Below are 27443 nucleotides of genomic sequence, written 5' to 3'. Positions count from 1 at the left end.
GTCCAAAGAGCTAAGTGGAAAACCAATCTTTTCAAACAGCATGTTCCGTGGTATATTTATGATTACAATCATATCAATTTTTATTCAATAGTTGTCTTAAATCCATCTGAAAATAAAAGGCAGTGTTGACTACCACTAGAAAATTGCAAATAAAATGTTTAATTTCAGAAACTGAGTTCACCATTTATAAATACACTAAAACATAGTAAATGCAAAATTAGATTAGGCATAGGTACAGTATTTTAACAAAGCTACAACTTTTCTAAAAGGTCATAAGCAAATGATGACTTGTTTCCCAAAAAGTATTCAATGAAAACTGAAATGAGAAGATCAATCTTTCTAGAGTTAAAAACCATGGAGAATGTTCCTTTCAAATTAAAATGCTGGCTATTCCTTTTCCATTTCATTTGAAGTTTTGAGGGCTCTACATCCCATTTGCCTGATGGACACCAACAGTTAAGAATCAACCCTACTACATAAAATTCTAAGCAGTGCACCATATCCATAAGGCTATTACTGAAAATCAGAAGATCAGTTATTTCTGAACTAGGAGCTTTAAGACAGGCTGTTCTACACAACTGAAATTACGTTAGGGGTAAGGGCTCAATTTTTACAATAGGGAACCTCATAGTTTCGATGCACTAAAGATTAGAATAGGCTTTATAATGACTATTAGAGTCTTCAGGGTAAGTTTCTTGCCTTTTTTGTACACGGCATTAAATAACAAGCATTAATTCACAAACTTTGATAAGACTTCCAAAGAGCTTTTATAAATATCCAGAATATTTCTGTAGTTCAGTTAAAATGTAAAACCTGAACAGGAGAACCCAGAATGGGAAGTTTTACTACCGATTGCTGTATAACTGACATTCCATATCATCTCAAATTTAAGATTTTTTTTTCAGATACTAAGTCAATAGTATAAGTCTCCTGTAAACACATCTTCTTCAATAACTCTTCTTAATCCTCTAGGTACTTTAGGGCTTGCAGTTAAAAACACCACATGATAAAAAGACAGCTTGAACCCCCATCTTTCATGTACAGCTTTCTTTTGACAACTACAAAAGCTGTTTTCTTGCAATTAAAGCAATGTTTCAACTAAAATACAGTACCTGGTTTATGGTTTTTTACATAATAATTGAATAAAAAACTACAGAATAGAACTGTTTACATCTTTTTTTTTGCCATTCTATTAAAACAAACAACTGAGCTTTTTTAAAGTTCATTTACAATTATGGATTAAAACCTACATAATTTTGTATAATTTGACAAGACAGGCTATCTCTAGTGTGAACTTTTAAAAAACATATATACAATATCTGGCCTGAAGTACTATGAATAAGGCACATGTAGACATATTGAAAGCTGAAAAAAATGAAACTAAAATTTGGAATTACAGTCACTGATTAGATGTCATACATGGCCCCCATTGGAGCAATTTAAAAATTGAAGTTATAGATAGTTAATATCCAGTGAGCAACAATAGATTTAGTCTAGCAGTTTGTTCATTAGTTTCAATACTGGAAGTATATTAAAGGAAGATTCACTTTCAAAAAGATAAGCTTTTCAAAGTGTTCAATCATTAACCTTGACTGACTAAAGTTGTTGCTTTCATTGGATGTACTGAACAATCTCTCTGAAGGAACAATGCTTGGTGGACAACCCAAGAACCTGACAGCCAATTTTGACAGTACTGGCCAAGATGACTTCTTAAAATTCCAGTAAGTTAGAGGATCACAGTTATGCTCAAGCACTTCTTCTTCCAAGTAAGAAAGCACCATTTCCTCTGGTAACTTTGCTCTTTCTTTCAGGTCTTTTGTTTTCTTCATGTCACCCATGAGTGACCAAAGATTATCTTCCCCATATGAGTTTGTAGATGGTGAACCTATATCACATCCATTGGAAACAGGTTTATCATCATCTGAGGTAGAACTCATTATTTCCAGCTCCCTGATTAAGTCTTGTTTATATTGTTCAGCCTCCTCTTCTGAAAATAAGGATGTTTTATACCGGGGATCCAGAAGTGTAGCAAAAATGTACCTTGGATCATGAAGCGTGGAGGACAATCTACTCACCATAGCTTCTTTCAAAGATTTCAGCATAGTATCTATGCCCATTGTTTCCTCAAATAGCATTTCTATTTTCCTGTTAAGTATATGAATCATTGGAATCACTTGGCTTAGAGTAGACATGTGTGTGCTCATCTCCCTACTTGCAGCTTCAAAAGGTTTGAGAGCATGACACACCGACTGCATGACTTCCCACTGATCACAACTAATTAGCTCCCGAAAGCTGCACTCTATTGACATTTCATCAATTGCTCTTTTCTGTTCGATAAGACGTTCAAGCATATGAAATGATGTATTCCACTTTGATGGAACATCTTGTATTAGCTGATGCTGAGGCAACTCATACTCTTTTTGCAATTCAGCTAACTTCTCTTTTGCTTTTGCTGACCGATGGACGCGTTCACAGATCTTTCTTGCAATACTAAGCAAATTCTGAACCATTCTCTGGCTTTTAATAGCCTCATTTACAATGACATTAACAGTGTGACTAAAACATTGTACACTTGAATGATCACCTTCATTTAAAGTTTTCTCTATACTCTGATTATCAGTAACAGTAATCCCAATCTGAAGGCCAATGGAAGTAATCCATGTTTCCCACCAGTACTCTAACTGCTTTTGAATACTGATACCATTGTAGTCGCAATCAATCTGTGATACATTTAATAGTGCTGAACAATGGTAATCCTCACACTGAGGTCGAAACGAAGACTCAAATGTTACCCAATGAGCTGTCAGGGTTAGATATTCTCGTGTTTGGTTGCTCATCCATATTCCGGATGTAAAATGGATCACTCCACTTTCAGCTTCTTTAAGATGTGAAATAATTATTTGTTTTACATTATCATACATATCTGGAATTGCTGTCCTAGAAAAGTAAGATGGAGAAGGTAAAGAATACTGAGGTTGCAAGTATTCAAGCAGCCTGTTAAAGCCAATGTTGTCTACAAAAGAATATGGCTGAAGGTCAAGTGCAATCATTTCAGCTACAAGACTTGTGATTTTTTTGGCAACTGGGTGAGAGTCACAAAACTTGTCATTGGTTTCATCAAAGTTTGAAGATCCTAGTAATTCTGTGCTCAGTGGCACGTGATTATCCGTAGATGAGGATAATACGGTCTCTGAGACATCAGTTTTCAATACATTGTTATGAAACCGCTGCAAATGTCTTAAAAGGCAACTTGTGCCTAGATTTGTTGGCTTTTTCCCCCTACTTATTGTACGTCCACAGTGCATACATATCACTTTAGTTGAATCTGCAGAACAAATTGAAAAGTGATTCCACAGTTTTGAGGTCTTCTTACTATTAACAGGAAATATAATTTGATTATCATGTGTAACCATTGTAGGCAAGTCAGTCAACTTTGAGGACGAACATTCTGCAGAAGCCAAAGTGGCGTAAGGAGAATTTGCCAAACTCATATCAAGAAAGCCCTTTTGGTTTCCAATTACATCGGGATGGCGTCTATACAGATGTCTCATCAAGCAGCTTGTGCCCACATCTCCTTTCTTACCACGGCTTATCATACAACTGCAGTATCTACATACTGCTTTTAGACTGTCTGCAGGTGACAGTGAAAAGTGGTGCCAAACTTCAGATTTAAGCCTTTTCATAATCCTTTTATTTTGCTGAAACACAGCAGTAGGTTCAAATATTAGTGGACCTAATCCCTCACACTGTTTCTCAGGAGATGAAACAAAGGAGACTTCACCTATATCATCAGAAGATGACAGCATTGAGTCTTCCACTAGAGCATCTCCAGAAGACAGATTAGTATGGATCTCCTCAGAGATTCTATCTGGAGAAGAAGAAACAGAAGTTGATTCTTTCATTAGTTTTCCAGGAGAGGATGACATAGAATTCAGATCACTATCTGAGGGTAGTAAAGAAGGCAACAGAGTTGGAGGTGCGGTGTAGAGAGGTGGTATGCTGGTACCACCCCCATTCTCTTGCAGGACAATGGAACGATGGGCTCTCCACATGTGTCTTATTAAACAACTCGTTCCCAGGTCTTTTCCATTTTTTCCTCTACTGAATTCATTCATGCAGTGGATGCAAACAGCTTTAGAATTATCTAGCGGCGACAAATAAAAGTGTTTCCAGACAGCAGATCTCCTTCTGGAGCCTGATGTGCTCTTTGGAATTACAACAGTTTTTTCTGCTACATTCTCCACCGTGTCATCATACTGGTTGTTGGGTAGCTGTGGAGATGACCCAACCATGACTTCTTCTTTGCTGCACTTTTCAGAAACTGAGAGATCTGATATTTCTTCAGAAGAAACAATAGAAACAGATTCCTCAATTATTCGATCTGGAGACGGTATTTTGGAAGCCATTTTCTTGACCAGTTTTATGGGGGACAACATGGAACTCAGATCTCCAACATCTGCGGACTGAGGCTGCAGTAACAATGTAGGTGAAGAAAAGGAGGATATACCTGGCATACTTCCATTTTCTTGAATTAGTACAGTCGGGTGGGCTCTCCTCACGTGTCTCATGAGACAACTTGTACTCAGGTCCTTTTCATTTTTACCCCTGCTAAATTCTTTCATACAGTACATACATATTGCTTTAGTGCTATCTCTAGGAGATATAAAAAAATGGTTCCAAGCAGGTGACTTTTTTCTGGAGCTTATGTTTCTGCTAGAAAGGAGGCTTTGTGTCACAGCTTCCATTGCTACATCATACAGCGTACTACTATACTGAGAAAAAAGAGATCCATAATCATCTTCACTTTCTGTAGATAAATATTTGCCAGGGTTGTTGGTAATGAAGTTCTTTTCTTTGTCTTCCTGTTCATCACCGCTGTCCGCATTTTTGAAATCATCTTGTTCTGTCTTTATATCCATTCTTTCCAGAGTACAGTTAATGCCGTCTTCCTCTTGCTCTACTTTTAAGTTATTGATTTTACCCAATACAAAATTACCATCCATTCTGGGGGAACCTGCTCTACTCTTGTCCATGGATGACAAATTCTTCTTGCCAAGTCTTCATTTATTAATAAATATAGATAATTTAAAAGATTATTTAAAACTTGATTAAAATGATGTATCTTGTATACTGGATGCACAAACACAAATGTGCGTATGTGTTAAAATAATCTCTGGTTTATGAATTCTGTATCCGTGTTGTGCATAAGCAAATATGATTAGTCATAAAAATGCATTAAAAATTATAGAATTAATTAATGGAATCTCTTTTTTTTCCCCAGGATCAGGACATTTCAGGTCATAGATGAATGTTCTCAAAGACAGCTACTGTTAAATGCTTCACGTTGTAGACATAATCCTAAAAAATGAATGTTCTATTTTCTTGTTGAAGGAAGCCATTCTGTTCATCTTGATTGGACAACTGCAATTCTTTTGCACCATCTAGAAATAAAAAAAAACCAGAAGACAAAGTTGACTAACACATTTTAAATAACTACAGTAAAGGTGAACTGAAAACATGCACTAAATATTCTGTAGGGCTTTTTTTTCTTCCCTTTGAGATAAAAACAATTCAGCATGCTATTGAAAAAAAAGAAGAAACTCCAACATTTATTCAACACATGTTGTGAGCAAAGACGTGTCCACACATGCAGCTCTGGTTCAGCTTTGACAAAATCTAGAGTCCAAGCATCACTTTTGTACTTGCTTGGACATCCTACATCCTAATTCAACCACTGCATAATTGTACATACACATATATATACAAACATATACTATGTAAGTCTCTATATCTACAGATATATATGAAGACAAGCAGGCATTTAATCACGTTAGCACAGAAATATGTACTTAAACCCAAATGTTAAGTTATACTCTCATACATGCAAGCCCTTCATTGCTGACAGCGGTGTGTAAAAATACAACATTTTACAAGAAAACTCTGAAAGGGTGTCCAGTGTTGTCACACTAATCTCTCTTCCTCTGACCATAGCCTTACGTGGTTGTATTCATGCCATAACACTCCCAGACAACACCATGCTACAGAAAAAAAGCTACTTTTAGAGTTTCACAATTGAAAACTGAAATGCTTAATTTAGGCTAAGTGGACTATACAAATGCCATATATAGACTGAGGTCTCCCAAAAGCATTACATCATCACTCAGAAGGAAAGGCACATACAGTTGCATACGCTTGTGCGTAGTGCAGCACTGCCAGCTCAGGTTCCTCAAGTACCCAAGGGTTATACTGGAAAACCCATTTACACCAAGACAGCTTGTTCTCTTCATGGGTGAAGATTTCCCCCACCAATTCCAGTACAAAGAGCAGGTTTTGGAAGTACAGCTGCATATAAATCACAGGGCAGCAACGGGCTCAAAGAATAGATACTTCTCACCCACCCCATACAAACCTGAAGAAGCTATCTGCAGTTGTCAGCCACTTTTTTCTTTTTACTGCAGTTCTATCAGAATTCTAAATTTTACCAAACCCTTTCTTACTTATTCTCTTGTGTCACTAATACAGTTATTGGTACCTTCATTCAAGGTAACATTTTCTGACCCTGCAGCTTATGCTACACTATGCACTCCAATTGTGCAAACTGGATTTTATGGGACTCTTTCTCCCCAGCTGAAGACAAAAGAAGTTTGAATTGGTTATTTTAAAAACTTCTCACACAATTTTCATGTGTTACTCAAACACTAGAAGGATTTCAGCACACAAAAGGTGAAATTAGCCATAGCCACAAGACACATAAAAAAAGTCTAGGTTGTACTCAGACATTTCCCCCTGTATCAAGATGAATGTCATATTAACTTCGTAACCTATTTTAATTAATATTTCTCTGAGGTTTGTTTACAAGAGAGACCAGAAACACCTATTTTCTGTGGATTTCAGACTTCCAGAAAGGCTACTGTAGCACTAACTTACTTTCTTTTCCAGTGCAGGGGGAGGGGCAGGGAAAAGCAGAGCAATCAGTTTATTGCAGCTATTTTCATAAGAAGGACATGGAGCTGTTGGAGCGAGTCCAGAGGAGGGCCATGAAGCTGATCAGAGGGCTGGAGCACCTCTCCTACGAGGACAGGCTGAGAGAGTTGGGGTTGTTCAGCCTGGAGAAAAGAAGGCCCCGGGGAGACCTTAGAGCAGCAGCCTTCCAGTACCTGAAGGGGCCTACAGGAAAGATGGTGAGGGACTGTTTACAAGGGCATGGAGTGATAGGACAAGGGGTAATGGGTTTAACCTGAAGGAGGGTCGATTTAGATTAGGTGTTAGGAAGAAATTCTTTACTGTGAGAGTGGTGAGGCACTGGAACAGGTTGCCCAGAGAAGTTGTGGATGCCCCATCCCTGGAAGTGTTTAAGGCCAGGTTGGATGAGGCTTTGAGCAACGTGGTCTAGTGGAGGGTGTCCCTGCCCGCAGCAGGGGGGGTTGGAACTAGATGATCTTTAAGGTCCCTTCCAACCCAAACCGTTCTATGATAAGATTTTAAGAAAAGGGAGATGGAGCAGTCAGAACTTACAAAAAGGAAGGCAGTAACTCTGGTTTTCTTTCTGTTAAAGTTTTAGTATTTGTGCTCTGCCTTCCTCTCTCCTCCTCAGACACACCAAAAAAAAAAAGAGTTTTCAGACACCAAAAGATATAAGGGTTGAACATGAAGAACATCAGTTCTAACAAAGTGAGAGACTTGAAGAAAAAGAAAAACCTTAAATTTCTAGAAGAAATTTAAACACAATACTTTCCACAAGTTTGTGAAATCACATCTAAGAACAACTCTGGCAACAGAGACTAAGGTTACATCACTCAGTAGAAAACTGAATGAAACACAAGTTAGTGATCACACACACATTGATGATATGGAAGCTTGTGCATCTAGGATGAGAGTGTAAGATAAATTTTTATTAGAAATCAATCTAAGAGGATTTTTTTTTCCAATCTTTATTTCGATCTAATCTGCAAATTTGGAGCTTGTACAGCAAATAGGAAGAGCAAGAATATATATTAAGCTTTTGTGACTTCGGATCACAAAATAGAAAGGCTCACAAGCAAGTGACTCCATGCAGAGCTTACAAAACATAAATTATGCATCTAAGTGCCAAATTACAGTAAGCACATTACAGATTCCTAGCTAGAGTTGCACAAGATACATGTACGCATCCATGGCATCAGGTTCTGTGAAGTTGTGCACAATTTCTTTGCCTCAAAACAGGTAATCGCATCTCTAGCCTGCAACTCCTCTTATTTCTTAACTATGCAAAACCAGTTCTAGGCTTTGAACAGAAAAATCCGTGGAGATGCTTCACTTGCCCCTGTCCTGATATGCAGTTAGTGCTTAACACAGCTAAGCATAAGGTAGCTGTAATGGGAAGATTTGGAAACCTGATAAATGAGACCAGTTGCAAACTTCGTAAGGATACTTAACTAGATTGACATTCATTAACAATACACGTTGCCAATAGTTAAGTTCTTAACCTTTATCAGCCATTATCACTACATATTCAAACAGTTAGGCCCTAATCATCTTATCCTAAATTAGCTTTGAGTACACACCACCACTGAGATGATGCCATGTAGTTAAATACTGATGACTGTGGTCCTTGATGGTCTTAGGTGCTGAGTTGAGGTGAATAGGTGAGAGCTTGTGTGGACTCTGAAGCAGGAACTGTGGTGGTGGACTTCTTTCTTCCTTATTTCTCCTTGCTGTTGCTGGGTGCTCATAATCTCCTCCACCAAAAAAGGGTATGGGAAGCACTCTCATCTGCTCCTTACGTTATTTATCTTCTTTTCTTTAGGACCAGAAACTGTTCTGGTTCCACCAGAAATCTTTTCTCCTTATTCTGTATCCTTTGGTTTTGCTTGCAGATTTTACTACTTGAATTGTTGAGTCATGTTTTTCTGTCCCCTATTTGTGCAATTAAATATCGGACTCCCTCTGCATCTACATATTATTTCTACACTTATGCTTAGCTGTAATATAAAATACTTTCATGCTGTTAGGACAGTTGTGCTATTAGCAGTGTTACAAAGTGCTTATATACTGTGGCCAGTGACACTACTTTAGTGTACTTATGATTGAGTTTAGGACACTCAAACATTAATTGTATCTTTTCAACTTTATGGCCATTACAGGTCTCTGGCTACACAGCACATATTTTTCTAGGCATTGTTGCTGCCTTCTTGGAATGCAGAATAACCGAGATTCTTAGAGGACACCACTCGTTAGGGCTGCTAGATCATTTCCTGGGAAATCCCCCAAATTGGATGCCCCTTAGAAGATTTAGCATGCATTTTTTTCCATTTTCTTTCAAACATCTAAGCATGGTATCTATTACTTTGAGTGTTACTACATCATAGTGTAAATTAAGTCAAGCTCCCTCCCTTCAAATACCCTTGAGGGTTCAACCCAAATTTTCTTTAGAATACAGTCCACAAAATGCTCGAAGTTAGAAAGATAGATATGTTTTTCATCTCCCCCTCCCATGCCAGCTCTATGTAAGAGTCAATCTGGTTTAAAAACAAACAAAACACTCCATCCTATGTTAAAATTTTATAGTAACCTAGAACAATGAGAATTTGCTGATGACCACCTTTACACAGCTTATTTACCCTTGGACACAATCTACTCGAAGTTAAGGACTACTGCTAAACAGGATATTCAAAGAGAAAGAATGTTTTCAAAGGTACAAAAGGCTACAGGCAGTGAGCTCAAAATTAAAGTGATTTATGCCTTTGAAATCTCCTCAATTAGATACAGACAAGCAGGGAAACAAAGAGAAGTAAGAGTCACCTTGCAACAAAAATCTTCAAAGAAAATAAATGGAACTAGAGAACAATTATCTACTCAAATGTACTGCTCTAGACTATTAGCTCCTAAGTGGCTGTAGACAGTCAGTGGTGTGCTGTGGTAAGAAGCCTACAGAAACATTTTATAGGATTTTTCATTCAAAATGGGATTACTGAAAGCCTATGGTGGTTGACAAGAAGTGTTAGGAGAACGTCACTGATTCAGAGTGCCACAGCAGACTGCCATGACCAGAAGATGACAGTGCTGAAGGAAGGAGGTAAAAAAAAAAAAAAGAGAAACACTGGTGTCTTCGGATTGCAGAGACATACATTAACATACAGAGAAATATGGAAAGTATGCAAGAACACTGAACCATGAACAGACTATGTTTGTAAAGGAGATAGTAGCCTGCAAGCTTTAAACATTTTTAGGTTGAGTAGTCAGGAAATAATCACAGACTTGACTATACCACAGAATCTTAGAGCAAATAATGGTCTAGAGAAAGTAGTTTAAAACAACAAAAAAAGTTATTATACAAGTGCATAAAGTATAAATACAAACACACACACCTGCAAAATGTAGGAGTAGTTGTTTCAAGAATGACACAAAATGTGGACAAAGTGAAAGCAAAACTATTTACTATTTTGCAAAAAAAAATCAGAAGTAGTGACAGATTTTTTGTGTAGGAGGTATATAAAACCACATTAAAAACAATTTGCACAAATGGATGTCAGTTTTAGAATGAATAGTGCTAATCCTATTTATTTTTGGCATAATTAAGAATATAAAGTAAAAAAATCCCTAAAAGCAAGCTATCTAAGCAATAAGGAGGAGATATTTTAAAAATTTATTATTAGCTTCCACTTCAATGGCAGGTACTATGCTAATTAAGGAATACTTGCTAAAAAAAAAACAAACAACACAAACAAACAAACCCCAAAACACATCAAACAAAAAAACCAAACCCAGACCTCCAAAAAATCTGAAAACAAAACACACCTCCAATAACCTGTAACAAATAAGCAGAACATATTTTTATAAATGTATAGCCTAGATGAACCTTACTGCTTTTAAAAGTTACAAATCCCTTGAAGAAAGAAAACTAAGAATAGTGACATATTTTTTATATAAATTTCCTATGACAAAGTAGTACTAGCTCACCCCTGAAGAACTGCAGAAGTTTGCAAGATACTGAGCGATTAAAGTGTGGTATTAGAAGAGACTGCAAAATTAGCATGTTAGTCACACTCTGAAACAAGGTGAGTCCTATGCTCAAGTCTCACTGAAGCTCAAAGGAATCTGCACAAATGTACAAGCATGAACTAGTGGATGTAATAGTGTAACTGGGATCAAAGTACAGAAAATCAGGCTTAATACCAGAAACAAGTTGTTTTGGACCTCATGGGAGGTACAGTTTGTAGAGGACTGTTGGGAGAGGAAGTGAAGATGACAAAGCCACCTTTACTATTCCACTACTTTTCCAGTCACCTGAAAGGCAGATCTTACATTAACTGATAACTTGTGGTTTTACAAAGGTATTCTCTCCAACTTGCAAACTAACCTCTCTTATCCATGACCCCAAATGCTCCATCTGGACACAAAAGAATAAAGTGTGGAAACAGCATCACCAACACTGTATTTTGCTCCTTGTGGACAGAAATAGCCTTCACTTGGAGCAGAATATAACAACTAGGACAAGTAATAGTAGACATTTTTATTAATCTTATACAAAAGAGTTGAAGTTTGTAGGAATCTGCGTACTTAACAGAAAATATGTAAAAAGGTTAAAAAAAAAGGCGGGGGGGAGAGGAGATTATTTCCTCCAAGGCTGGAGCATTTCACAGGTGTGTGGCCAGCCACGCTGGATGCCATGCGCAGGAGCTGTAACAGGCTGGGAGGCAAGAACCAGGCAGCTCCCGAGGATGCTGTGACTGCTGGGCTTCAGCTGCTGGAAGAAACGGGGCAGCATCCTGGCAGGGCAGCTGATGCCCTCAACTCCCTCATCCCTGAGGAGAAGTGAAGTCCGGAAAAATTACAAAGAGAAAATAACATATTCAGAGTAACATATAGGGAAGGAAATGAAAACGTGCTTTGAAAAGTAATGGGACTAAGGTACATGCTCAGAAGCTTGACAGACAAGGCAGGAAGAATGAGAGCCCTGCAAGAAAGGTATGCGAGCTCCCCAGTGTGCTCACACTACTTGTCAGGACACGACCCAGAGACCTCCAATTTATCCAAGTATAAAGATCATTCATGCCTCTTCACGTTGCTGAAAAACTCAGTGCTTGGTGTAGGCTAGGGCCTAAATCAGTCATCCCAGACAGAGAAAAAACAAGGTGTGGAGAGCCTATCACCATTAGACTCTGGGTACTCAACCCTAGTTACAAATGCAGGAATTTAGCTGAAGTAGAGACTGAGAAGTTAAAAAGACTACCAGCTAAATGTAAATATTCCCCCCCCTTCCTTGCCTCCTGTCCCCCAAAATATCGAATTTTACTGTGAACGCAGACTATTTTATATTAAGCAGTAAGACAGACCTGCTAGTGCTAAGTTAAATAATTTTGCTTTAGCGATCTCTGGACTCTTTTCTCTGTCTTCTGTTTTCCCCACCACCACCAAGTTAACAATAATGCAGGAAGATAACAATCAGCAGCACAGCTCAGAAGTGACAGTTTTAGTCTTAGACTCTTGCTAAAGGGACAGCATCAAGTTCAAATCTAACCAGCACACGGAAAACACCTAACATTGCACACACACAAACTCCTCAAATTCAAATTTAGCCTCTTAACTCTTTTAAAAGCTAGTTTATTTTGCACATCTGTTTTCTCCTCTTGCTGCTGTAAACATCAAAGTCTATAGGACTGTGTTTACTGACCATTTTTCCAATATTCCCTGAAACCTCAGGAAAGAGTCAAGAACTAAAAGTCCCACCTTGTACAAGTATCTCCGTCTCAAACCCTAAATCATCTGCTTCATGGTGTATGGAAGAAAGCGTGCACAATAGCTCCCCCTGCACAAAACTATACTAGCTCTTACACCGATGTATAAAAGGACTGAAAATAATTCATGGCAATGGCAAAACTGGAGAAACAGTATGATTTCCAGATTAGCACTATTTAAAAAAAATACTTTGAAATAGACACAAAGCAGAAATTAAGATTTCATTTTCAAAATCAATGTGGGTTTTTTTAAAAGAGGATCTAGTTCTTAATTAAGTTCTTACACCAATATATCCTCAACCATAAAACTTCTTAAAAAAATTGAGATAATACTTTTTTAACTATTATACATTTCATACTCATTATTTTTGAAGTCTGATATAAATAAGGATGTTTGCGTTAGCATGCGTATTATTCACATCTGGCTGACATTAAGTTCTGGCATCCTTGTTCAGTGCCCAACCAGATTTGCTAAACATACTCAGTACCTGAATGTTTCATCACACCTCAATGCCACAGGCTAACTGCTCAGAACATTTAAGAGTAAAACAGGTGTCTGATATAGGGTAGGGAGTCAAAATTCAAACTTATTTCTGGAGAAATCAGACTTCATAATTTATTTGACAATTTATTAAGCATATAACTATTGGAAGCATCATCCTCCACGTCCTAGGTTTAAGCAGCACCATTAAACACTATAAAGCCCATAGCACAGAACTCTCCATTCCATGTGATTTCCAACAGCATTTATCTTAGAAGTAAAATAAAAATGCAAAGCTAAAACAACAACAAAAAAATCACCTCAGCCAAAAAAAGTCACTCCCCAGTTTTATATAAAAAAATAACTATCACTGTTGCATGTACCACCATACATAATATTATGTATCACCACAAATAGTAACACTACTCACACCTACAACCACCTCATAAGCGTTTAATTGTTACTTTTTTCTCCTTAGTGCACTAAAAATACCATCAGATCTCAATGGGGCTATCTTCCTTCACAAGTCTTTTGCTAACTTCCCATAGCAGCATACTATAAGAAAGGAGGAGGAAAAAAAAGGAAAAAAAAAAAAAGCAGGTTGTACACATGCTAATCATTTCTGTCCCAGCTTTTACAAAGAGATTGCTCATAAAAACTGGATCTGTCACTGTAAGTAAATTATGTCAACATTTGTCTGGGATCCAAACTGTCTCTTAAGCACTGAAGTGTTCTTTCTCATTATCTGGTATGATACTACCGTAGCAATACTTGCAGGCTACATTTCTATGCTATTGTTCACATCTACCAAATGTCAGATCTGTCTGTTATTTGTTAAAATGCTGATGTTTTAAGCAATAATTTAATTAAAAACTTTAAGCAGGATTTTCCTAAGTCTTACACATCAGTTCAATGTTGCTCTAAGTAGAAGTTATAGATTATACTCTTATTTTGATATTTTTTCATTTGCATTTTTTGACAAACATCATATACTAATAAGATGGGGCAATTCTCAATGTTACATGAGATAAGGTGGTTTTCTTAAGGAAAAAATTAGATTTTTTTTTTAAACAGCTGAAGCATGTATTGTTTGGTTTATAACATTTTTAGTGCAGAACACGAAAGCTGCTTTTAGTATCTTGTGCTGCGCACTTTAGGGTTGAGGGGAGTGGAGATGAACAAAGGTTGCAGTAACACAACATGAGGGTAAAATGCAGAAAAGAAAAATAAGAACAGAGAAGGGAAGATGCATAAGTATTATCATGGAACAGGAAACAACACACAACCAAAAACATAGTAACAACAGATAAGTTCTGAAAGAATGAAAGACAAAACATTTACTCCACGTTGCTAGAGAACAGAAGCCTGCTTTCAGAAAATTCAAAGCAGAGCTCCTCTGACACTTCTCTTCCTCAAGTGATCAATTCCTCTCCCTAGCCCATTACATCCTTCTCTTCCCCCTCCTTTGCAGTCCACAGCTGATAAAATAAATAGGATAGGATTAGGACAGGAGATTCTTCTGACTAGCCCATCTTTCTAGCTTGCAACATACTAGAAAAAATACGCTTTTTAATTTTAAAATCTATCTTTAAACTCAGTTACAGTGAAACCTTAAGCACTTTAAATACGGTTTCAAATAGTTAAATTTGAGACACTTGTAAGGAGAAAGCTGAGAGTTACAAAGTTGAATAGGCAGAATGACGAAGAATGAAAAAGCAGTTAGGAGAGGTATGCCATGTCTTGTGTACAGTAAGTCTTCCTGGAACTCTTGCTGAAAACATCCATGTAAATATAATGTGAAAAAAACCCCTCACAAAACGTTAACAGGGTCCTTTACAGAATGTAATAGTATATTAACCTGTTTGAACTATAATTTTTCTAAAATAAAAAAACTGAATGATACCTGTTGAACTGCTAAGACTATCATATACTAGTATCTAGTTTGATACTAACCAGATCACGTCTGAAGAGGTCTGTTTTAAAACCCTTCACAGCTACACATTAATCCAATTCTGTGTTCATATTGATATCAGTTAGTTACACGTCCTCAGATAGTTTCACTTGTGCTACAGAGAAATTTTCCATGATTTACATATATCATATTCGTATATGTGTAATATGACCTAGTACTGTGCTTATGCGTTTGTATCCTGGAACGTTTGTGCATATAAAAGCAGGTTAGAAAGAGTCATAGTCCCCAAAAAGACAAAAAATATTTTCAAGAGGATAAACAGTATTTTAAATACTTCGTAGGGATTTTTTACAGCTAAGCTAAATCATTCTTTTGTCACAAAACTTTATTCAAGTCAGAAGATACCTTCAACTGTAAATGATTCTCCAAAGAAATCTGTTTCTTCTCTGTACCAGGTATCTTCTTTCTTCTTCATGTAATAATTTGAAAAAAATACATCTAGATTTTACTTGAAGCAAGGAAGAGACCATTCCTTTACCAAATATAACAGAAAATAATATTCACAATACCATCCAAGACAATTTTTATACAGTTCACAAATACTCATTTTCATATTGCCAATGAGCACAAGAACGGCAACAAAACCAACCAGGAACTTTAAAGCCAAGCTTCCATATCATATGCAGGCATGATCGATCATGCCCATGATAGGGGTGAACTTCTTATGCCCCTGTCAAGTACTTTTTGTCATTCGGTATTTTCTAAGTAAATTGTATGTACATCAGTAGCATCTGACAGTTTCACCTGATATCCCAATTTAAAAACCAACAACCTCAACTCTGTCTCCTTCAAAACAAACATTCCTATTCATACAATGAGGGGGAGAGAAATGAGTGTACAGATCTCCCTATTCACTTGCCAACCAGCCTGTCCCTAGCATCCCTGACAAGGGATCTTTTCCCTCTTAATCTCTTTTAGGGACATACTCTCTTTGCCTTCTTCAAGGCAAGGTGAGACTGCAGCAAAGACCCAGCCGACATGCACAACCAAGCCAGGAAAGATGACATTGTTTCCACTAGCATCACACTGAGCATTAGCAGGAAATCCAAAGAGACACTCCTGTCCCTGGTGAACAAACAACTCAGTCTTCTTCTCCCAAAAGAAATGATTTATAGGAGAACCATCCTACTGCCATAGACACAGATTTTAATTTGAGCAAACAAGGTTGTGCTTGAGGAGCTAACAAAAAATACAACAAAAATTGTAATTGAGAATAAAGCTTTTTGTAGTACTTATTCCAACCAGTGAAGTTCATGAGCTTTAATTCATGTAATCAACGTGTAATTTAAGTTTTACACAATAAGGTTACACAGGTGTTTTATTCAGAGCAGGATCCAAGACATTTTTAGTACAAGAGCAGGTAAAGAAAAGGATAGCCCTTGCTGTTCTTATTTGCTTGATTTCTAGTGTTATACAGCCACCACAATAATTATTTTAATAAACCTAGTATTTTGCAAGGTATAGAAAAGGGAAATAAAAAAAAACATTTAGAGAAGGGAAAAGGATCAGAAAGCTCCCTGTTCTTTATGAGTATCATTGTATTTCCTGTCATAAACGGATTATGGTCTCCCCACCACACAGTAAGCCACAGAAAGCAACTTAAAATGACTAGGAAAGGAAAAGAAGAACGGAACCTCAGTTCCTCCCACTTCCCAGTGTCAAATGCAAAGATGCTGCCGACAGCATGGTCTGCACACCATGTGGCTCCCCGAAAGCTGGCCCAATCTTCTTAATATTTCAGCAGCTACTAATGCAACTCACAAAAAGTGAAAACCTCTCATGTAGTGAGTATTACCCTGTTGTCTTTTGGGTTTGGTTTTCTTTTTCCCGTCTGTAGATATGCTCTAACAGTTACTAACATATCTTGTTCCCACCTTTAACACAGAAGAAAGAAGAGGAACCACAGAGTAAAAACAGAAAATACAATGATTGCCATTATCTATGCCACATTTTAGCTAGGATTTGCAGTCCCAAATCTTAAATAAGAAAAGCTCTCAAGAGCTGGGAGCACGTTGTTGGGAGTTCCAAGCAGGCACCAATTTCCACACTGCTCTTTACTCTCCCACCTCCTCACAGCACATCTAACACCACTAGATCCCTTTAAACAGGAACTAGGTTTTCTTCAACGATCTAAACTGCACATAAAAGCTACTGCATAGCATATGCACTGGAAGACTTTCTTAGAGTGGATGCTAAAGGATGTAGACCTATAACATTTCTGATCTACTGAAACTTAAAATTTTAACAGAGAAAATACATCTGGACAGCAGAATATTCCCATCTGTTCTCAGGACACTCCAGCTCTATACAAGTACCCATTCTATCAAAAGAGTCTTCTTAATCACAAATGAAGAAAGCATCATGGACAGAAGGAACATTTGCAAAATGCTAGCTCTCTGGGCTGCACTGCTCAACTCCAGGAGCTTGTATGCAATAGCTTGTTTATAATACGGTGCATGGTGCAATCTGTACTGGTGAATACCTCACGCATTGCATACTGATACACTGAAACACAGATGAAAAACAAAGTCAGCTTCAACCACCATGCCATGAAGGAAAAATACCCCAGCAGGAAGTAGTATGAGATCACTTAAAATATTATGTATTTGATATATTCCTCACATTTCATATTTCCCAAAATAAACATGTAAAAATGACTGTGTTCTATAAAACCGTAACAAAATAGTCAAAGAAAAAAAAAAGTCACAAGGAACTCAAAATATGTTCTATAAATGCATTTGTTAGGCTGACCAAATTTATCTAAGCTCTATTTCAGGGTGCTTACAACCTGAATTTCAATGAAGCACATGAATATGACCAAAAAAACAGGTGATAAAATGTATATACTTTTCTGTTACAGCCCATATTGGCATTCAATTTCTTCCCATTTACAGATTTTATCATCTATCAGAACAACTGAACTTGCAGTCAACAGTTATTTCATCTGGGATTATAATTCAAGAAATAGTTCTTGTAGATACTAAGACCAGATACTCATTTTCAGTAGACAGGTAGTACTGAAGTGGATATTTTCATTGAAGGGTTTTAACCTCAACAACCACATTAGAAAGGCACTTTAGGTACAACTATAAAATGTTACGGTGCTTGACATCATGTAATAAAATGGTGCAAAGCATACAGTGACTCTGAGATGAGTATATTAGAATTCAGCATTAAATACATGAGAGTGAATTTTTGGATATTCTGGCAAAAGCAACATCGTCCCTTTTATCAGATTTCTTTACAGTGGTCTAGAATTGACTTGAAAAGCTGTTGCAAACAACAGCTACTCTTTCCTGCTCTTTGGTTATGCTACGGACTTGGAAACACTAGCAGTTCATTTTTGCTTAGACTAGTGAAGAACGATCCACAAGCAGATTTAGTATGTAACAAAATCCCCCACACCTTCTGTATCTGTTACCTAGGAAAACTTTCCTTCAATAAATGAATCTGAATCATGTTTTTATTTTTCTTTTCCTACAGAGGCCAGAGTCTTATGAGGAAAGGCTGACAGAGTTGGGGTTGCTAAGCGTGGAGAAGAGAAGGCTCCAGGGAGACCTTATTGCAGCTTTTCAGTACTTAAAGGGGGCTTCCAAGAAAGATGTGGACAGACTTTTTAGTAGGGCCTGTTGCGATACAACAAGGGGTAACGGTTTTAAACTAAAGGAGGGTAGATACAAGACTAGATACAAGGAAGAATTTTATTTTATTTTTTTACGATGAGGGTGGTGAAACACTAGAACAGGTTGCCCAGAGAGGTGGTAGATGTCCCATCCCTGGAAACATCAGGTCATGCTGGACGAGGCTCTGAGCAACCTGATCTAGCTGATGCTGTCCCTGCTTATTGCAGGGGGATTGGACTAAATGACCTTTAAAGGTCCCTTCCAACCCAAACCATTCTATGATCTCGCCAAGACTTGCTAGCTCAACATTTTACTTATCTCAAACATTTTGTCCATCTGTTGCTAACATGCATGTTAACCTATAATATAGGCAGCCTAAAAGTTGATCTATTGTATTTGGGGTGTGAGGGAGGGGAAATAAACAGAAATCTCTGAAACACTATACAAGAATAACATTTATTGTTAATCTGCATATAAATGCTGATCTGCATATGAACAATTTTTTCTACTGCATCGAAAATCTCAGACTTCCGAAAAATCGGTACTCAACAGCTCAAACTGAATATATAAAGAAAAAAAAAATATGTTTCAGACAAAAACCCTAAAAGAAAATATTAAAGTTTACTTTATAAGTGAGGACATGACATCTGAATAAGATGAGTGTAATTTGAGTATAGGATGAATGTAGCATGTAAGTTACTTCCCCCTTTTTAAGAAGTAGACTGCAGGGTAAAGATGTATATATGCCAGATGTTACCATAGAGTAAGAGATGCCCCACAAATCATAAACTAGTTACTATTACTGTAACTCTGTAAAGAAATTCAGGCTTCCAAACTTAATTTTTAAGTCTCAGGCACGCATGGAAGCCTCCTGCTAAATTATTAAGCTCCATACAAGTCAATGCACAGGCATACAATTATTCATCACCTTTATCCATTGGATTACTCTAAATTAGTAACAACGACAATGACACAAGACCTAAAATAAACAAGCTGCCCACTAGTTTGAGAAAAACAAAACAAAACAAAAAACCAAACAAAAAACTTACACATCTGTTCCACTGCATGCAGGCGGCTTCATTTGAAGTTAAATACTTGCTACTCAAACTTAATGATGATGATTGTATCTAAGGAAAAGAAGAAAGTAATTCCTTTTAATAAATATTTTTAGTTATGTTATCTGTCAAAGTGGCAAGTCATGGGATGTTTCTCTTTAGGTTTCTCTTTAGCGGACAGCTCCAGGAGTTGCACTTACATGATGAGCTCTTGCCTTTTTTTCAAAATCCCTAGCCCTCATAATTGTCAAGAAAAAGTAGATATTTTCAACTCTAGAGCTCCAAAGCAAAAAAATAAAATCCTCCCCTGCCAATGAGTACTAAAAAGATTTAAAAGTCAAATTTTTGTACTTGTCTTGGTGCTGCTCCATTTATTTTTTTTAATGCTTAGGGATGACTACATCTCATGATGAATGAAACCAAGTCTACACTACATGCAAGATTTCAAAGAAGCTTGCCGACACCTTTCAGTGCACTACAGGATTCATCTGGCAGCTTGTTACACCTTCTCTTCAGGAGCTAAACATACTGCTTACACACTGCACCCAGCACGTGTATTAATCAACATGCAATAGCATGGGACCAACACAACATTATCATTCCCCATGTATGAGAAAGAAATGATTGCAAGCAGAGCATGTTAAGTCAGATATTTTGACTTAGCAACAAACCAGAGCAAAACAGTCTATCACAGGATGTATTTCTGGAGTTTTGCAACTCCAGTCCCACTGACCATTATACAGACATGAGGTTCATTGTGCAGAGGCCCCAGGTGTTTCACTGCCCCAGCACACTGAAAACAAACAAACAAACCAAAAAACAGCCAAGAAATCTTTTTGCCATCCCATAAAACCTGGAAAGTAAACTTTGACTCCAAATCTGAATGCAGAAAGTGCTGGACTCTGCAATGCTTAGTGGTTAGGATGATGCTTTGACCTCTTCTCTAAACTTTGCATGGATCAAGCATCAACAGGGGTTAAATCGGCAAAGCATTCTCCCCACCAATCAGTGCTTACTGCTCTTACACTGAGAGACAGTGATTGATATATACACATATACACACACTTTTTTTTTTCCTTCTCCTTGAGAAGGAGAATGCCTCTTAGAGGGTGGAAAGTCCTGATTGCTAGCTTACTGTGCATTATGGAATGAATTATATGTAACTTCTTTTACTGACATTTTCATTTAAAAATACTTCCATGCTCCCTCTTGAGCAAGTGAAAGCATCTCCAGAGCTGTGCAGCTGGCTAATTTGACTCTTAAGATGAGACACTTCAGCTGTCCCTACTACAGCCAACACTTAAATAATGCATACAAAGAGGAAGGTGTCAGCCAAGGAGACAGAGATCCACCCGTGCAGGGTGCTCAGCAGGAGCAGTTAGGGAACTCTCTGGAGATGTGGATTCAGTTCCTCAGGCAAAGCAGGGAAGTGAACCTGGCTCTCCCACATTCCTTGCAAGTGCCAGAGCCATCAGACTACAGGCAAGATAGAGTACAAATAATGCATCTTTATCCTCCCCGATGTCTTTAAAAAAAAAAAAAAACAAACCCCACAACACCAAAACCCCACAACCCTTCCATTCCCATTTTCCCGTTCTTTCATTTGTTAAAGATGACTAGAAAACAGTTTCAAGCCATGCCAAACATTTCATTCAATTCAAATTAATGTTTGGGTTTTCTTGATTGTTTATTTTAGTGAGAAGAATAACAAAGAAGAAGTCATTTTAGCTGGATCTGAGCTTATTTTCTCTAGAGGCAAACATTGATTCAGAAAATAGCATACAGAATTACAGCAGCAGGTAAGCAGCATAATTATTGAAATGCTAATTAAATGAACTTATTTGGGACAAAATTGGTTCAAATTGTTTGATCATTGTCATATAAGACACATACATTATTAATTTTAAATACCTTTTTCCATACATTTTCCAAAAAATTGCAAAAGAGTATTGCTAAAGTGTCACAGCTGTTAAACCAAGCCTATTTTCAGCCATAATTTTCAAGCTACTGACTACTGAAATCCAGAACTGGCCTTTGTATTAAATGTACAGAAAATCTGAGCACTCAGTGCAAAATTATTTTACCACAGCAAGATACATATTTTATATTTGTGTGTATATATATCTGTATAACACTAGCAAATGTAAACTAGCAGACATTACCAAAAAAAATCCAACAAGTTTTCAGACAGCTGTAACAGTGAACTAGTAACCTTCCAAATCTTTGAAGAGGGATCGTCCAAGCCTGCATGCCATTACAAAGCAAAGAGAGAAGGGAAAGAGGTGAGAGATGGGAGGGAGGCAAGCCTGCAGTAATAGCTAAACAGAGCACGCAGGTTGCAAGTTGAAATAAAGATTATGGTAATACCATATTTCTTATGTCAAGATCCACCGAAAACCAGTCTTACACAGGTTATAGGGAAGGCTGATACTTCACTTCTCAATATGTTCAATATAAAAGAGTCACAATTTTTTTCTCAATTATCACACTTGAATGAAAATAAGGACCTTAAAAATCAAGCTATTTCCCTGCTGTTGCTTTAAGAGACCATCATATTATGCTCTGTCTTATCACCAAAAAAAAAAAACCCCAACCCCCAAAAAACCCAACCCACCAAAAAACCAAACCCTACCACGGTTAAACTATGTATCACACTAATTTAGAATGCAAGTTCCTCCACTTCGGGGCGGGGCGGGGGGGGGGGAAGCTCAACACCACCTCTTTTTTCTTGTTGTGTGTGCTTTAAACTCTAGATTTCACTTGACAGCTATCTTTAGGCCACAGAAACTACTCAATTTCTTTACTAATTGGCTGAAATCAAACAATCCCATAGCTGTGAATTGACAGATATTGATGATGCCAGTAGCAAATGCAAAATAAACAGCCAAAGTTATACAGAAAACAACGCCCATCTGCCACATACGAGAACACCTTTTTTGAAGCCTGTTTTGAAAGTGCAGGCTAGAAAAGAAAATATTATGTAAATTACATTAATTTATGTTGATATTAGTAAAATACCTAGATTGTCCCTACTTAGGAAAAAAATGACAGTCATGATGATGAGTTAAAGACAATGGTCTACGTTGTGCAAAATCCCCAAGTAAACTATCTATAATACTGTTTTCTATCTAAACGTAAGTTAATGTACATGTATCATCACACCTATTTGCATAAAGCTGATTATTTTAACTGTACATTACAGTGGCAGCCCCATAGTACAATATGCTTATTTTGAAGATGAGAACTACAAATCAAAAGCGAGCCTCAAAAGACAGAATTTACAGAATCCTCTCATAGAGAGTCTTCACTGTGAATGGTAGTAAAATGCAGCAAGGTGTTAGGAGACAGACCATTTGCATTCCTTAATTCAAATTTTCTTAGAGACATAAAAAAAAAATCTCTAAGAATTTACAGTATTTAGGATTCTAAAAGTTAGAAGGTAACAAATTCCAAGGAAAAGGGGAGAAGAAAAACACAACAGGCTCAAAGGCCACACAAACCAGCAACTATTCCCTACAACCTAAGAGTTTGCCAGGACTTCCTTCTGTAATACCTAGTTCTTAATAATCTTTGATAGGAGGATATTCTACTTTACACGGATAGACAATTTTAAATAAACGTGTGAAACTCAGCTGCCCTCCTGTATTTCCAAAGGACCTGTTATAAGCCTTAGTGATGTATTATGTGTACTGAAGTAGAGCCCCTCTGCACTAACCACCCATGACCCCATGACACTAGCAGCTCTGCAAACACAATTCTTGCTCAGGACGTTTGCAGTCTAGGTTTAAAATGAGCCAGAATAGGTGGAAACACCAAACAGAGAGAGAGGCCGCAGCGGACAAGGTAACAGAAAGACGGTAAGCATTACTTTAAGTTCATCACCTGTCTAGCCTTCTGCTATTATATGCTTTGCCTTTCACATTATCATTGAGGATGCAGTACCTGTCACTATTTTGCTTTCTACAGCATAACAGTAAAAGAGTTATGGTTATTCCAAAGTACAAACGTTTAGAAAAGTTTTTTCTGAGATGCTTACTTTAGATATTTCATTTTACTTTCATTTTACTTATTCTCAATCAATTCTTACATTTGTCTGCTCTGGAGAACTTCTATGGAATAAATTCTTCAATATCTGTTAAAGTTGAAAGATACTAGCAACACTGTAAGTACCAAAGCAGACAGACATCCAACCATACAAAAAACTTTCAGCAACTTGCCTGTTGGTCTTATAACTAGCAGACAGCACTCAAATTTCTAAGAGTCCACAAAAGAATTTCTGCTGCTTTTAATATACAATGAAGACATATAAGATTTTTTCTCCACAAAAGCAATCTCCACAGTAAATAACTATAATGCCCCTGCCCAGTATTAGTACAAATATAGGCTTTCTAGTAGCAGCATTGTAACTTGGGGATAGTTGATAGTCTTCCAGACTTCACTACCCCCAATATGTACTCCACGAACATCCTCCCAAGGGTGCACGGCTGCACTTTAAGTGAAATGTTGCATTACTGAAGATAACCTTTTGAAGAAAAGAACTGCACAAAACACATGCACAGTGGGCTATACAGACAACAACACATAAGGAAAGCCTGAGAAGTATGTTTATGTCATGAAGGCTTGAAAGTCCTTCTCTGCTTGGCATTATAGGCATAGCATGAGATGTCATGCTAAAGTACTGAAATCTCTCAAAGATAGCCCCCAGAAACAAGACATGACTGCTTCTAACACAGAAGCACCAGGGAAAAAGGACTGGGGAAAGAAGACTTCTTTTCTACGCTGTAAAGTCAAACACCACTAAACTTAGGAATGATAATTAGAATCACCATTAATACAAAAGAGGCCTTTTACCTTACATTGCATTAAGAAATGTTTTTACACTTTTAGTAGACTGTATGTGCAGCAGACAATTTTAGGTGCATCAGACACCCTCCGAAATTCAGTAAGCATTATAACATACCCGGTGTCTACCATCAGCAGCCGTCTCAGTGCAGATCTAGAAGTTACACAAGACGTTTTTAAGCAAAATTACCACATCCCAAGTAAAAAGCAAGAGAAGTAGTAGAGGAAAGTTAAATTCTGCAGTTTTTCCACGCGCACCTCTCTTGAGCGGCTCTGCCCAAAAGGGACGGGGCTGGGAACTTCACCCCACACAGGAAGAGATGCGGTGTTTACGCCGCGACCGAAGCCGCCGGCGGGAGCCTGCCCCCCTCGTGTCCCGCGTTCTCGAGGGGGCACGCTTTTGGGGATTTCCTGGGTTTTTCGGCCCCGGCGCCCAGCTGGCAAGCCTGTACCCGAGGAGCTCGTCCGCCGGTCGCCGCGCAGCCCCGGCCCGCACCGTGAGCCCTGCGCGGAGACACGGCCGCCCGCTGTGGGGGGCGGCGGGCTCTCCGTCCCCGGGGCTGCCCGGGCCATCTTAGCTCGGGATGGCAACGGCCACATGGTCACCGCTCCCCCCGCGGGCCCGGCTCCCGCGGCCCCACCAGGTGGGAGCGGGCGCGGAGCCCCGGCGGGTCCCGCCGGCCCGGCCCGCGCCGCGCACAATGCCGGGCGGACTCGGGGCGCGGCCAGCGCCTCGGCGGGCACCCCCCCAGCCCGGGGCGGGGGGGGGGGGGGGCGGCAGAGCCTGCCGGGCGGTCCCGGCAAGCGCCGAGCCCCCGGGGACCGGCGACCCCCGCCCGCCAGGCCGGCCGGGCCCCCTCCCGGGGCCTCGCAGACAATGGAGCCAGCACCGCAGGCCTAGTCCCCGGATTCCTGCACCGCCCCGCCGCCACACGCCCCCTCCCCGGCCTGGCGGCGCTGTCCTGCGGGCGCTCCCAAGCGGGACGGGGCGCCGCCGGGCACGGGGCGCGGGGCCCCGGCCGCGCGGGCACCGGCGCTGCTGAGGCAAAACCCGGCGGCAGCGGCGGACGTGGAGGGGGGGGGGGGAGGAGGGGGGGTCCGCGGGAGGGCGAGCCGGACCGCCCTGCCCGGCCCCCTCCCGGTGCCGGAACGGGGCCACTCACCTCCCCGGGCGGCCGCCGCAGGGCAAGCCGGAGGTCGCCACCGCCGCCCGGCCGGGCCCGAAGGAGTTAAAAGGAAGGGCCGGGCGGGACCGTCCCATTCATTAGCCAGGCGCTTTGTCTCCGGCCGCCGCCACCGCCGCGGCGCTAAGCAGGCTGCCCCGGCTCGGCCGCCACGGGGCGCGGTGCGCAGGCGCCCGGCGCGGGGGGCGGTGCGGTGCGCGGCACGCACGACGCGCAACATGTCATCCGGGCCGCGGGCCGCAAAATGGCTGCCCCCGGGGCCGCGACGTACGAGGGGCGGCCCCGGATCCGGATCGGGCCGGCGGCGGCCGTGGGGAGCTGGGTGTCCTGCTGCGCCGCCTCCGCGGCGGGGCCGGGGTGAGATGCGAGCCTTCTCCGCAAAGGTGCGGCCGCTCGCCTTCGCCCGCTTTGTTTGGGGGGCGGCTGAGGGGGGCGGCAGCCGCTGCCGCGGGAATTGCCGCGGCCTCGAGGGCGGCGGGGACGGGGCGGCGCCGGCCTGGGGGGTTCCTGCGGCGCCGCAGGCCTCGAGGCACTGCCGGGGCCTCTGCCCGGCCGGCAGCGCCTTCCCCGGGAGGGGGCCGGGCAGGGCGCCCCGAGCTTCCCCCGGGCTGGCCGCGGTCGGAGCGGCCCTTCCCGTCCTTGCAGCGGGGCCTGGCGGGCGGGTCGGCGCGGGGAGCTGGTGCCTGGCTGGCGGCTTCAGGAAGGGCCGGCAGCATCCCCAGGCCGCAGCCCCGAGGGGAGGCCTTCGTGGGCATCGCTCGGCTGGAGCGCGGGCACGCCGCTGGTCTGAACACAGCCCTCACCTTTTCAGGAATTTAATCCCCGTTATGCATATCTGCATTTAAAACAGCCCACCTTGACATGTATGGTGGACTAACGCACACTTGACTTGGTTCTGGGCTCAGTTTTGCTGTGCTTGCAGCTGCTGTCTGTCTCGGGAGGGGCACTTCACATGACACTTCAATCTGATCTCCTGTGCAGCCATTGCAGGGAAAGCCGTTCAGGGATGGAGGATGTGCATTGCGTCGTTTCAGCGAAGTGGTGGCCCGCTATATGCTCAGGATCTTGGAACTTTTCTGGATAAGGCTCCTGCAGTTTTGGTGTTCGGTTGTGGGTCGGTGGTTGTCTTCTCTGATTGAGAAAGATTAGTCAAGGTCGTCAAGTGGACTGAGTGATTCAGGCTTTTCAGGTGGGGTGGGGGTGAAGCAAGCAGGGTGGTTTGCTGGGGTTTTTGTTTGTTTGGGGGTTTTTGGCTTTTTTTTTTTTTTTTCAAATGTATGTCATTTTTACAGAGACCTGGGTAAAGATATGATCTGGTGAGACTTTGACATTTATTGTCAAATTCCCAGTGGCAGTCATAGATTTCTGCTTCTTTGACTCCAGTGTTGCTGGTCATAATAACTTGCATCTTACCTTTGGGAGGGGAAGCAGGAGAAAAACATTAACAGCACTGGTTTGGAAGCAATGCTGGTTTAAATTAAGACAGTGTTTAGACAGAGAAATAGTGCTTGAGCAAGTACTTGGGTTTTGATCTGAGTTGTTTTCATCAGTTAATTGACTGGTTTTTGGT

The 27443-nt window shown here is 40.2% G+C and overlaps 1 protein-coding gene across 7 annotated transcripts; it reads right to left on the bottom strand.

Moving 5' to 3' along the window:
• Nucleotides 1-55: 55 nt before the first annotated feature.
• On the bottom strand, nt 56-26026 carry ZBED4 (zinc finger BED-type containing 4). Of its 7 annotated transcripts, XM_054826722.1 has the most exons (4): nt 24948-25186; nt 24808-24843; nt 19842-19919; nt 56-5441 (listed from the first exon to the last, which is right to left on the bottom strand). In XM_054826722.1, exon 4 carries the CDS (start codon nt 5031-5033, stop codon nt 1515-1517), a length of 3519 nt encoding a protein of 1172 aa, XP_054682697.1. In that variant the 5' UTR covers nt 5034-5441; nt 19842-19919; nt 24808-24843; nt 24948-25186; the 3' UTR covers nt 56-1514. The 7 variants fall into 7 exon arrangements, with proteins under 7 accessions (XP_054682697.1, XP_054682686.1, XP_054682715.1 ...); XM_054826711.1 differs by lacking the exons at nt 24808-24843; nt 24948-25186 and adding an exon at nt 25853-26026; XM_054826740.1 differs by lacking the exon at nt 19842-19919.
• Between the last annotated feature and the right edge of the window lie 1417 nt (nt 26027-27443).

The sequence above is a fragment of the Grus americana genome, chromosome 1, assembly GCF_028858705.1.
Source record: "Grus americana isolate bGruAme1 chromosome 1, bGruAme1.mat, whole genome shotgun sequence".
In the NCBI taxonomy this organism is placed as follows: Eukaryota; Metazoa; Chordata; class Aves; order Gruiformes; family Gruidae; genus Grus; species Grus americana.
This window is presented reverse-complemented; position numbering and strand designations above follow the sequence as displayed.